The sequence below is a fragment of the Heptranchias perlo genome, chromosome 6, assembly GCF_035084215.1.
Source record: "Heptranchias perlo isolate sHepPer1 chromosome 6, sHepPer1.hap1, whole genome shotgun sequence".
Classification (NCBI taxonomy): Eukaryota; Metazoa; Chordata; class Chondrichthyes; order Hexanchiformes; family Hexanchidae; genus Heptranchias; species Heptranchias perlo.
Window position 1 is genome coordinate 27605224 of NC_090330.1, and position 13757 is coordinate 27618980.

Consider the following 13757-nt stretch of genomic DNA (forward strand, 5'->3'; position numbering starts at 1 on the left):
AATACAGAGCTATAATACATGTCTCTTCCCACTGATGTGGGCTGAACTGTGCAATCCATTTGGCTAATAGGTCAATAGTAATCGCACTTTCATTCAAAAGAGAAACCTCCTGAGCTTTTGTCTGTACACAGTGTGTTACAGCTCCTTCAAATGCCCTCATGTCATCAATCATTTGTGGAAGTGTATATAAACAAAACATATATTTGCTAAGATGTATGGTTCTAGGATCTGACTGAGTAGGCAACAGTTTCTCTGTGCAATTTCTTTTAATAGAAATTGAAAATAAGACAGGTCATTATTAAATGTAATGTACCACAACAGTATAAAGGACTGAAATAAAAAGACAGTGGGCGCTAAATTGGGCCGTGTAGCGCCCGTTGTTTTGGCGCTGCACGGCCTCTCCGACATCCAAGATGGCGTATTGGATGCGCAAGCACGTTTCCTGCGTGACGTGCGTCAGACGGAGTTTGCAAGGCGCAGATAACGAATGCTGGAATCGTGTAAAGTAGGGAGAAAATGGATACAATCAGTGTGCAACGCTGATTTAAAGTGATAGACACCATTTTGGGACTTAACGCTCAACTCAACGCACAGTCTTAACCCCAACCATCTGAACGTGTCTTAGAGTGTCTGGAGGACCCCCCACCGGTGCTATTTAAAGGGACCATGCAGGATTTACAGATTAGTGACTGGATTATTGCTTCCGGCTGCCAAGACATTTGTTACTGTTTTTGGAGGTCTCCTAAACTTAAATACTAGGATGCGGGGACATAGCCTAACACTTAGAGCCAGGACATGCAGGAGTGAAGTTAGGAAATGCTTCTACATGCAAATAGTGGGAGACGTTTGGAACGCTCTTCTGCAGACGGCAGTTGATGCTAGCTCACTTGTGAATGTTAAATCTGAGATTGATAGATTTCTGTGAACCAAGGGTATTAAGGCATATGAGGCTAAGACAGGTCTATGGAGTTAGGTCACAGGTCTACCATGATCTCATTGAATGGTGGAACAGGCTCAAGGGGCTAAATGCCACGGCCACTTGCTGCCTCTTGATATGCGCCACCTTCTCCTGCAAGAAAGCGGGATCTGTGTCTGGGTGATGTGCCTGTCATGGTTGAATAGCTGCCAGTGTGTGTGGCCTGTGAGTTGTGGGTGTGCAGCTTGCAACAGTGGTAATGTGTAAGGGTGAGAGGAAGCATCTGATTGGAAGAGTTGTGTACTGATGGAAAGAGTTTATTGGTATGTGGGTGATGGGGGTGTAGTGCATGGTGCAGTTGATAGGAGACTCCACTTGACAGTTGACCTCACTCACCTTGACCACTCATGTCAAAGCATTGAACTCCTTCCTGCTCATGATGCTGTGTGCCTGGCATTGACTTCGTCCCCCGCTGCCTCCCACTGTCTTTTGAGTATATGTCTGGAGGGCCTCTTGCAACCCCCCCCCCACCGTGGGTATAGGATGTCCGTCCTTCTGTCCTCCTCTTGCACCCAATGTCTCTAGTGCATCAGCAGAGAACCTTGGTGCATGCATTCTCGCAGGCCTGGTACCAACTCAGATCAGCAGACTGGTGAGGTCTGGTGTGCAGACTGGAGGATGTGGGATTTAGTAGTGCGCAACCTTTATTCAATGTTTTAACATAACTCATCAGTGTGTAAACATAAGGATGGGATCTGCATCTGTGTTTTACGTGAGCGATGTCGGACCTCTGTTCAGACTCCATGCAGACAGTAGACTGTTATTTTCAGCAAATAACAGGTACCAGCTACCTTTAAGAGATTTCGAAGAAACATCCTCCCTTTAAAAGATTGAGCTCCCTCTGGTGGTGGAAAGTGTGAATTGCATTCAATCGCCGTGCAAGGCCTGGAAAGGAACGCTGTTTGCAGGTAGGTGCTCCCGTGGGTCCAAACTTGCGTCCTGCCTGCGCAGGGCCCATTGGGCGTGGGGTAGTAGCTCATCGCAGTATCACCGCCCAAAACGGACCCTTATCAAATTTTTCCCCCTGTATCTTTGCATTTAAATGTGCATTTGCTCCAATCACAGAATTTGCATTATGTTTTTCTTTATTTGAAAAAATATATATGTTTTATAGTAGAAAAATAATCAAAAACTTAATACTGAATACAGCAGAATTTTAAAACAAAGTGTATGGTATAATTATCTTCCTCTCCTTGTAGAATGAAGGGCCATTGTTCATATCATAGAATCAGCGAATCATAGAATCATTGAATCATCACAGAATCATAGAATCATAGAATTATCATAGAATCATATGGGACAACCCCAGAATCGCAACCAACGGGCACTGGGATCGTGGTGTGCGATTAACCCCGCGCCCGTTGGTTGCGATGCAGGCAGCGCATAACATTCACGCTGCCTGATGATTAAATTGATTGCTGCGTGCAGCCAGCCCTACCTGTGCTGCATCAGCAGCGGACCCACATATCGGGAGTGGCTAGCACTATTTAAAGGCAGTCTTAAAGGGGAGGTGCAATATGGTCGCAGGAAGAAGTGTGAAAAGTGATTCCTGGTAGAACGGCTGCTCCTGCGAGAGAGCGTGCATCAAGGTTCTCGGATGATGCAGTCGAGGCGTTGGTGGAAGAGGTGTACAGAAGGAGGGGCATCCTATATCCGCAGTGGGTGCAAGAGGGCCTACAGGCATATGCACAAGAGGCAGTGGGAGGAAGTAGTCGACGAGGTCAATGCCAGGAACATAGCTCCAAGAACATGGATGCAGTGCGGGAAGTTAAATGATTTGACATGAGTGGTCAAGGTGAATGAGTTCAACTATCAAGTGGCATCTCCTACCAACTGCTCCGTGCACTACACCCCCCATCATCCACCTGCCAACAAACTCTTTCAATCAGTACTCAACATTTCAAATCAGATGCTGCATCTCACCCTCACACATTACCGCTGTTGTAAGCCATACACCCACAACTCACAGGTCACACACACTGGCAGCTATTTAATCATGACAGTCACATCACCTAAACATCCTGCAGGACAGTCACACTGACATACTTCCCTCTTTAATGCAGGAGAAGGTGGCGCATAACTGTAGGCAGCAGGAAAGAACTGGAGGAGGACAGGCATGCCTACACGTCCTCACTCCCATGGAGGAGACAGTGCTGGCCATCATTGGAAGGGCCATCGCTGAGGCCGTGACCACTGGCTGTGCTGGAGGTATCGATGGTGAGGGTCTCTGCATACCTAATCCTCCTTCTCGCTTCCCACTTCTCCCTCATCCCACAATTTTTTCTGACTCTTGTGCTGCAGGTGATGTAAGCACACACTTCTTATTTTCTCCTCTCTCCTCACCACAACTCAACCCATGTCTCTATGACATTTCAGATACCTCAGAATTGGAACCTGCCCAGTCAGAGGAGTCAGAGGCAGATGACAGCGATGATGAAAACGCACTGTCACTCGATCTTACACTCGGAGCCACCAGCTGAGGTACTGACACTGTGCATAGTTTAGAGGCTAGGTTAGAGGAGAGATCTGCACGCGGTGAGACTCTGGGCACAAGTGTGCAGGAGCTGTGCTGGGGGAACAGATACCGCAGGTGCCAGCTCGGCGGAGGGCAAGATCGCACACCAGTTCTGCTGCCCAGGAGTCAGATGATGACTTTGATGGGCCAGGCTACAGAAGAAGGTTGATGGGCGTACACAACCAAATGCTTGATGCACAGGAAAACCTGCCAGAAAGCCTGCACATAATGTCAAGGAGCATGGAGGAGTCCAGCTCCAACTTAGCACAAGGCTTTGCACAGAACTTGGAGCCCATCCGTCCCAATAGGAACAGGTGGTGACCTCCATCAGCACACTTGTGGAATCCACCATGATACAGTGTCTGATAACTGATGTCACAGCTTCCATTGCAGCACAAACATCTGCCATCAAAGGTCTGACTGCTGCCTTGGAAGCTCAGACTGCTGCTATCATGGCTCTGGTGTTCCACTGTGGAATGGGACTTCCAGGGCATCACAGCAGTCCAGCAATCTGTTCTCCAACAGATCACCGGGATTGCTGAGGCGCCGCCCCGGGAGAGTGGCAGTGGCGCCTTGGAAGACGAACCTGCCGTCCTTTGTCAGGATGACAGCATTCCTGCTCCACCCCTGCCACTCCGCCAGTGCCCTTGCTGTTGTCTGTCAGCCAGCCGGCCCAGACTGCTGCAGCCCCGGTCGAGATGGTGCAGTCTGAAGCCGGGCCCTCCCAGCCCAGAATTGCTTGAGGTCGTCCTCCAAGGCCAACTACACGCACCTCAGTTGAAGGTCAGCAACCTTCCACCACCCATGCTCCAGCCACTGGGGATGCACCTTGTAGGAGCACTAGGAAAGGTAAAGGCACACGAACAACAGGCACTGAGGGAATGGACAAGGGTGAATAGTTTCAGTTTGTTTGCATGATTTCACGTGTAAATTTATAAATGTAGATTTGAATTTGCGTTTGTTGGTGGTTTTTATTTCTGCGATGAGCAGAGGGAAGAATCAATGTGTAATCATAAGGAGGACAATTTGACGGTCATGTGGGAGCAGAAAGGTAAGGAGTGTGGGACTGTTGGTGAATGGGGAGGTGTCGTTGAGGTACCCTGCACCATGGGAAAACTTGCAATGCGAGCAAATCCTTGTGCTCACTCCTGCTGCTTGTCTCTGGCAAGAGGGAATGAGATGAATAATCATAGAATCGTAGAATCATGGAATCTAGAATCATCATGGAATCTTGGAATCATAGAATCATCATAGAATCTAGAATCATCATAGAATTCTTTTAAAATCATAGAATCATAGAATCATCATAGAAACATAGGGTATGATTTTAAACCCCAAGAACAGGTGGGGTGGGAACAGTTGGGAGTTGAAAATAGTTGTTTTTTTGGGTCGCAACCGCAAAATTTTCGGACTTTGCATTCCCAGTGGGAAGCCTGTACTTTTACGTGCCGACGTTAAACCTGGAAATAAAGCCGGGTTGCGGTCGCGACCCAAAAAACAACTATTTTCAACACCCACCCACCCCCAACCCACCCGTTCTTGGGGTTTAAAATCACCCCCCATAGAATCATCATATAATCATAGAATCTAGAATTGTCACAGTATCATAGAATCATACAATCATCATAGAATCATAGAATCATCATATAATCATAGAATCTAGAATTGTCACAGTATCATAGAATCATACAATCATCATAGAATCATAGAATCATCATAGAAACAAAGAATAATAGGATAATAGAATCATTGCAGAATCATAGAAGCATCATAGAATCATAGAAACTTTATGCAATCATAGCATCTAGAATCATCATAGAATAATACAATCATAGAATCATGGAAACAGAGAATCATCATAGAATCATAGAAACTTTATGCAATCATAGCATCTAGAATCATCATAGAATCATACAATCATAGAATCATGGAAACAGAGAATCATCATAGAATCATAGAATCATCATAGAATCATAGAATCATCAGCACATCATAGAATCATAGAATAATTGGAGAATTATAGAATCATCATAGACACATAGAACCATGGAATCATAGAATCATCAAATCATTGAATCATTATAGAATCAGAGCACCACGGAATCATAGATTCTTCATAGAATCATAGAATCATAGCATCATCATAGAATCATAGAATCATAGCATCATCATAGAATCATAGAATTATAGCATCATCATAGAATCATCATAGAGTCATAGAACATTATAGAATCATAGAATCAGGGAATCATAAAATCATCATAGAATCACCATAAAATCATAGGATCACCAAAGAGATATAGAATCATAGAATCATCATAAAATCATAGCATCATAGAACCATAGAATCACAGAATCATCATAGAATCATCATAGAAACATAGAATCATCAAATCATTATAGAATCATAGAACTATGGAATCATAGATTCTCCATAGAATCATAGCATCTTCATAGAATCGTAGAATCATAGAATCATAGAATTATAGAATCATCATAGAGTCATAGAATCACCATAAAATCATAGAATCAGGGAATCATAGAATCATCATAGAATCATAGAATCACCATAAAATCATAGGATCATCAAAGAATAATAGAATCATAGAATCATCATAAAATCATAGAATCGTAGAACCATGGAATCATCATAGAATCATCACAGAATCCTAGAATCGTCATAGAATCATAGAATCATAGAAAGCTTACAGCACAGAAGGAGGCCATTCAGCCCATCGAGTCCACGCCGGCTCTATGCAAAAACAATTCAGCTAGTCCCACTCCCCCACCCTATCCCTGTAGCCCTGCAAATTTTTTCCTTTCAAGTACTTATACAGTTCCCCCTTGAAGGCCATGATTGAATCTGCCTCCACCAACCCCCCCACCCCCGAATTAGAAACTGAGAATATTATTTCTGTACTGTTATCTATAAAAGTCATAAACATTAATAATGATGGCTTGGAGTCTGGGTGGCTCAGTTGGTTAACAGTTTCCCAAGGCCTTCCACATTGCAATCCTGAATTCTAAGGTAAGTTCTTTTTGATGATAACAGCAGACAAAGTGGCACTGATATTTATGGGGAGGTGGGGAGGGAGCGGCCGCGCATGTTTGCAGCCGGAAAACCTGGAAATGCCGGCAATGCGGAGGTCCTGACGAATTTAACGGGAACTAAAGGAATTTAATGGCAGCTGCCAGCTTCCAGGCAGGAAAGACTGTGGTAGAAGGCCGCAGCCAGGGACCGTTGGGGGTTCCTGGCAATTAAAAAAGATCAGGGCATAGTGGGAGGGGTCGGAATGCGGTACGGAGGGAAAGATCAGTGAATAGTGGTGGGGGCAGGCAGATCACGGAGTGGGGGGCGGGAGTTGGAAGATGGCAGAAGATTTGCTTTGAGGGTCGGGGGGAAGCACTCCTGCTCCTCCTGGCCCACAAGCAGTGCTGGAAAAGCACTTACCTGCTGGAGCCAGCATCTCCCGCCTCCCTTTAGCTGCCGGGTTTCTGAGCCCTGGGAAGCCCGGTCCACAGCCGTTAAATTCAAATAGCTTCCAAAATCTGGGGATCGGAGCCTCGTTTAAATATTATAATCACGGTCCTGCCTCTCCAGAGTGGGTTACTCGAATGCCCCCAGGCCCCCAGATTGGGGTCGGGTTTCACATATACCCCCAGTGACTCTAATCTAGTGTCTGTTTTGTCAACAATCATAATCAGATTTTCTCAAAACCACTTCTAATAGGATGCACTTGTTATTGCAAATTAAATATTTTAGTGTTGCTAGGTAGAATTATTTTATTCTCCTTTTGAAATTGCCACTCCTCCATCTTTCACATATCAGAATCCTTTTTTAAAAAGCTCTGTAATTTCAGTACATTTATATATTATTACACCAATAACTGTTACTTTTTCCCTCTTGAAGTATCAAACAAACTAATCACATACTCCAGACGGAAACCAAGACACCAATCCACTTTGACTTGAAAGCACCTCACAGGGTTTGTATATTATCCATTAAGCAATTGTATGTAACTGACAGAAGTGGATAGGCAAATAGGACTTTCGCTGAGCCAGGAGACCTTTGCTGACCTTTTTTGGCACCAATGTTAGCAAAGCCATATTTGATCACTTAAACATGCTGAAAGGCAGAGACTAAAATCTGGTTGTCTTTTCACACTGCTGACAGCCATTGTACGAATAGAAGCAGCCCTGTCTTCAGCTGGAGAAGCAGTGTGAAATCTGTCCCAATTGCTTTCACTTGAATAATTAGCACCTTAACATCTCCATGAATTAAGAAAATTCCTTTCTGTTTGGCTCACCGATTGACCTTGCACCTTTTTCCTAAGGGATTCAAAAAAAAAGAGGACTTCAGGGAAACAGAAATAAGATTTGGTTTGTTAAACATTCATTCTGATTGAACCTCCTTCACATAACAGATCCAACTGGAACTCCGGTATCATAAGTCCAGCTAAAAAGATGGCATGGAGTCCATCATAATGCTTGAAATCCAAGTACAACCCATCACCAGTTAGTGTGATAATTGATGACGACTTGAAGCAAAAAGATGCCAAAATTTCAAATGTCCTTATGGGTGTCTATATTAATATTTTCATGGGGCCTGGAAATCAGCAAGATGGTAAGTAGACTTGTTTCATTACAACGTGTTTTCACCCTTATGTCTCCACAATGAGATACACTGTCACTTTATTATTTGCTTCTATTTCATTAGTGACGATGCTGTTTGTTGACATAATAAATGGCTTCAGAGATATTTAATGTAAAATATTTTCATTGCTTAAAGCAGCTGTCAGCATGTGTAAAAATTCAAATGGACATAACCTGTTAGTTATCTTTTTGAGGCACTATCTACATCAGTCATGTTATCCTGCTACACTGAACTACAATCAGCTTGTGTGTAAAATTTTTTGTACTGGATTGCTTTCTCAGGTGCCAATCTTTTTCATATTATTTTAAACAAAACAAAAGAAAAATGTTAGGTGAGCTATTGAAAGAGGTTTCCAAATTGTACAGGAATCATTCTGAAGCTTCATCAAAATGGCAACTGCGTCCCAAATGAAAACAAGTGATTTCTGTTCATTTTGCAATTGTAGGCACTTTTTTTTAGAGAAATAAATCAGATACAATGCCCAAATTAATAATCAAATGTACATGAATGCATTCCAAATCTAGGCAATGTGCTGTTTATTAGACATTTTAAAATTAATCTCCTGCTCCTGCGATATCCAGATGATTTTTTTTGCAGTCTTGTGCCATATCCTGCCATGTTAACAGATTCCATTCTAGTTTAGTTTAAGTGCTGAATTAGAAACTGGTCAGAAACAGTGCTTGACTACATTGGTGACACACGTGCATAACAATGGGCCGGATTTTGCTGTAGCAGGGCATCTAACTCCATAAGTTAGCATTGCCCCTAAATTGCTGAAAGTGTGAGCTGATAATGTCACAGTGAGGGAAACAGGGCATGTGGGACCTGAGTGAATGGGGCAAGCAACTGTGTATCTCCTTAACCAATCAGATTGAAGGATTGAGAAATAAACAGCACAAGGACCGAGAGGGAAGTGTAAATTAGAGTGGGTGAATTCAATGTCAAATCAGGTACAGAAAGAGAAATAAAGAGAGGGAAAGAAAGATTGGATTAACAGAATGAGAATAAAGAGACAGAAAGGAAAAGTAAAAATAATTAAATTTTTAAAAAAATGTTACATTTTTTAAATCTCCAACAACAATTAATACCTGAAGGAATGAGACTCCACACTTGTAATTGTTAATTTTCAGTGCCAGAGAGATTGATTGGCAGTAATTAACATTTATCACGTGGTTAAAAGTGTCCTTAGACTTGTAATGACGAGACATAACTTTCTGTGGGAAGTTTAATTCGTATCTACCGCACAAATAGAGTAACTTCACACCATTCAATGCATTTCAATGGTGAAGCAGACAGCGAGATGCAGCTTTCGTGAAGCTAACGGCGGACAGCAACTTTTGGATATTCACATTTAACCGCGCATCTGCTCCTCGTCTGAAGTTGCTGTACTAGTTATGCATAAATAATAGCAAGCGCCATTAGCTCCACCGTTATTTTGACAGCAAAATCTGACCCAATGGGCACAATTTTAATATGCCGGCGGGAAGGGTGGGGGGGGTGATTTGTGGGCGCCAAACCTGGAAGGGAAGTAGGCGGGTTGCGATCTAACCCTAATGAGGCCAATCAAAGCCAGGCTGGCTGTCGACAGGAGCTGCATATCCTTGGGGGGGGGGGGGCGAGAAAGAGAGAGAGAAAGTGACCTCATAGGCAGTTAGGATAGAAATGGGGGGGTGGGGGGGGATCAAAGATTAGAGTGGAGACATCGGACATCGGGATCAGAGGACAGACATCGGACATCGGGATCAGAGGACAGACATCGGACATCGGGATCAGAGGACAGACATCGGACATCGGGATCAGAGGACAGACATCGGACATCGGGATCAGAGGACAGACATCGGACATCGGGATCAGAGGACAGACATCGGACATCGGGATCAGAGGACAGACATCGGACATCGGGATCAGAGGACAGACATCGGACATGGGGATCAGTGGGCAGACATCAGACATCGGGATCAGAGGGCAGACATCGGACATCGGGATCAGAGGGCAGACATCGGACATCGGGATCAGAGGGCAGACACCGGACATCGGGATCAGAGGGCAGACACCGGACATCGGGATCAGTGGGCAGACATCGGACATCGGGATCAGAGGGCGGACACGGACATCGGGATCGGAGGGCGGACATCGGACATCGGGATCGGAGGGCGGACATCGGACATCGGGATCGGAGGGAGGACATCGGACATCGGGATCAGAGGACAGACATCGGACATCGGGATCAGAGGGCGGACACGGACATCGGGATCGGAGGGCAGACATCGGACATCGGGATCAGAGGGCGGACATCGGACATCGGGATCGGAGGGCGGACATCGATCATCGGGATCGGAGGACAGACATCGGACATCGGGATCAGAGAGCAGACATCGGACATCGGGATCGGAGGGCGGACATTGGACATCGGGATCGGAGGGCGGACATAGGACATCGGGATCGGAGGGCGGACATCGGACATCGAGATCAGAGGGCGGACATCGGACATCGGGATCAGAGGGCAGACATCGGACATCGGGATCAGAGGACAGACATCGGACATCGGGATCAGAGGGCGGACACGGACATCGGGATCAGAGGGCGGACATCGGACATCGGGATTGGAGGGCGGACATCGGACATCGGGATCAGAGGACAGACATCGGACATCGGGATCAGAGGGCGGACACGGACATCGGGATCAGAGGGCGGACACGGACATCGGGATCAGAGGGCGGACATCGGACATCGGGATCAGAGGGCGGACATCGGACATCGGGATCACAGGGCGGACACGGACATCGGGATCAGAGGACAGACATCGGACATCGGGATCAGAGGGCGGACACGGACATCGGGATCAGAGGGTGGACATCGGACATCGGGATTGGAGGGCGGACATCGGGATCAGAGTGGTGGTGGTGGGGGGGTCCAAGCAACATTGTTTTTTAAGGTATGTTTATTTAATTTGTTTGCAATGGGAAATGTAATTTTATTTAATTTATTTAGTTTATTTTTCACTGATCTGGCGCTCCCTGCCTGGTTTCACCAGGCGTGAATCGGAAGCCGTGGGAAAGCCGCCCAGGCAACGTTAAAATCTTTTTAACTATCCAATAGACAAAAAATAAACTACCTTTAGTACCTCAACGATGTACATTCGCTCCTTTAATTATTGGCCCGCCAGATTTAAGTGGGGGCGGGACTTCCTGGTGACTGATGTGCGCACGGACACAGATTTGCCTGAGTCTCATTCAAAAATGTGTGGGTTCCAGCCGGGATCAAAAACAGCAGTTTTGATTGCCTTGCTGCACCCCCAACCCACCCGTTTTGCTCTTTTAAAAGCGTGCCCAATATCTTTGAACTAAAAGACATACCTTGTGGAGGCAGAGTGTTGGGGAAATCAGTGTTGCAGGCTGCATAGCAGCAATGAAGGTGTGAAATCAAATGTTAGATGACTAATTCTAGGAATGGAATCTTTTTTACATACACTTGGAGAAATCATTGAGCCAGTCTACTCTTTAAATCAAAAGGAACCTGTGGCAAATCTTTAATTTGTGTTAGTAGTGGGTTATTCTCTTTTCTTCCATGCACTGTAATGCATTTGCAATGCTGACGTCAATTTGAGTTTCATTTTATTATTTCTGACCTTGCCAGTTGCATTTCAATGCATCACCAATTGCAGACAAAATAGAAAAAAAAACTGACACTGAAGCAAAAAAACCAAGAAAAATAACATTGAGGAATTAAACGAAAAGCAAATCGCAGGTATGTGGCAGAGTTAACATCTGCTAAATAGGAGCTGGGCTGTCACATAAAATCAGGCTTTATTATTCTCGTGGTGCCCATTACCCTTTGCAAAATTGTTGTCCTGGTCAGACTTTTCATCTATAATCCAAAGGATTGACTTGTTCTGGTGTCTTTTCCACTGAGGTAAATCATGACTAAAGCAATGGTAAACAGTACTAATATGAAAAGCTAAACTCAAAGGGCAACAGTGTTGAAAAGAATTAGGAAAAGGATTAAAGAGTAAAAAATGCACGCTGTTCATTAGAATTTTGTTCTAATAGTGTAGTAAGACAGAATAGAATTCTTCAAAACTACTAAACATCCTTTTCTGTTTACCAGTTCGAGCTTGTAGGATTCTGGTCGTGGTAAATGTATCGCAGACACTGACTGGTAGCAAATGATTCAGCCCAACAGTTACCCACATGGAGAGATTCCAATCCCAACTGTATTGTCTGAGCTGAAATACTGAACACAGGGTTAAAATGCACTGCAATGGGCCATGTGCTGCTTTAAAAGGGAGATGTGGAGATGCCGGTGATGGACTGGGGTTGACAAATGTAAGGAATCTTACAACACCAGGTTATAGTCCAACTGTTTTATTTGAAAATCACAAGCTTTCGGAGGCTTTCTCCTTCGTCAGGTGAGTGGAGCTGGGCTCCACTCGGGGGCTTTCTCCTTCATCGCACTCACCTGACGAAGGAGAAAGCCTCCGAAAGCTTGTGATTTTCAAATAAAACAGTTGGACTATAACCTGGTGTTGTAAGATTCCTTACATTTAAAAGGGAGAGGGGACTAGAGATACAAAGAGGCCGATATTATCCCCACCCCACCCATGACAGGTGGGAGCGGGTCGGGGTGGGGGGTTAAAAATTAAAAATCGGGGAACGCGTCCCTAACTCGCGCGTACGGGCCTGCTGCTACAGCGCAGTTGGGAACCTGATTTAAATTTAACAGCTGCCAGGCGGGTTTCCCAGGGCTTGGGAAACCCAGCAGTGAAATGGAGTCAGGAGCAGCCGGATCCAGCAGGTAAGTGCTTTTTAGCGCACTCTTTGTGGGCTAGGAGGACCAACAAGATCTCCATATGGTGTTTTCATTTCCAATCCAGCCATGGCAGTTCATTCACCAATGTAAAAATGAATAGGTGTAAGGAAAAACTCATGACACTCGAGGCACCCCAAGACAATCCCCTTCAAATTGAAGTGAAATTTGGAGCAAATGTCCTGTGTTTGAAATGTTATTTTTCAATTAAGTTTGTCACTGTTGACATAGCCCTTTCACTAAAGAAAGTCACAGGCTTGGATTTTAACTCCCCCCACCTGGCGGAAACCAGGCAGGAGGAGGTTAAAATGGAACAGGGGGCACATCCTGATCTGACTGACTGCAATTTTAAATTGCAGGCATCAAAGGCACCTGCCCCAAGTTTCCTTGTGGGCCTCCCTTGCCCCAGGCTCCCCCTGCCCCTCTCCCGATCGCAATCACATCTGGATCCCCCTTCACCACTTACCTGACTGCCGCGGACCGTTCTCAGGTGGTCCTCAGCGGCAGGCTCCTGTCGCCCAATTCCTGCTCCTGCCTGGTGGTCAGGCAGTGATTCCTGCCTGGTTCAGGCGAGAGTCCAAGTCTGAATATTCAAATGAGGACACAAGTCAAAATCTCTCCGGGCCTCAGCATACGAGTTTGTCGCTCGCACAGGCCCCCCCAACACACACCGATCCCCCCCGACTTAAAATCAAGGCCATAATTGCTAGCAGGAGAATTGGCACACACATTGATGACAATATTGTTGGTATCATAAACCACTTACAGAACTGAACGAGATATGTGGATTCTCCACATGGTACTCA

The 13757-nt window shown here is 45.2% G+C and overlaps 1 protein-coding gene across 1 annotated transcript in view; it reads left to right on the forward strand.

Moving 5' to 3' along the window:
• The first annotated feature begins 413 nt into the window (after positions 1–413).
• LOC137323171 (protocadherin Fat 4-like) overlaps positions 414–13757 on the forward strand; it is a 142788-nt gene continuing 129444 nt past the window's right edge. Inside the window, exon 1 of the mRNA XM_067986680.1 lies at positions 414–500. Within this exon, the coding sequence (XP_067842781.1) occupies positions 414–500 (87 nt within the window). The remainder of the gene's footprint in view (positions 501–13757) is intronic.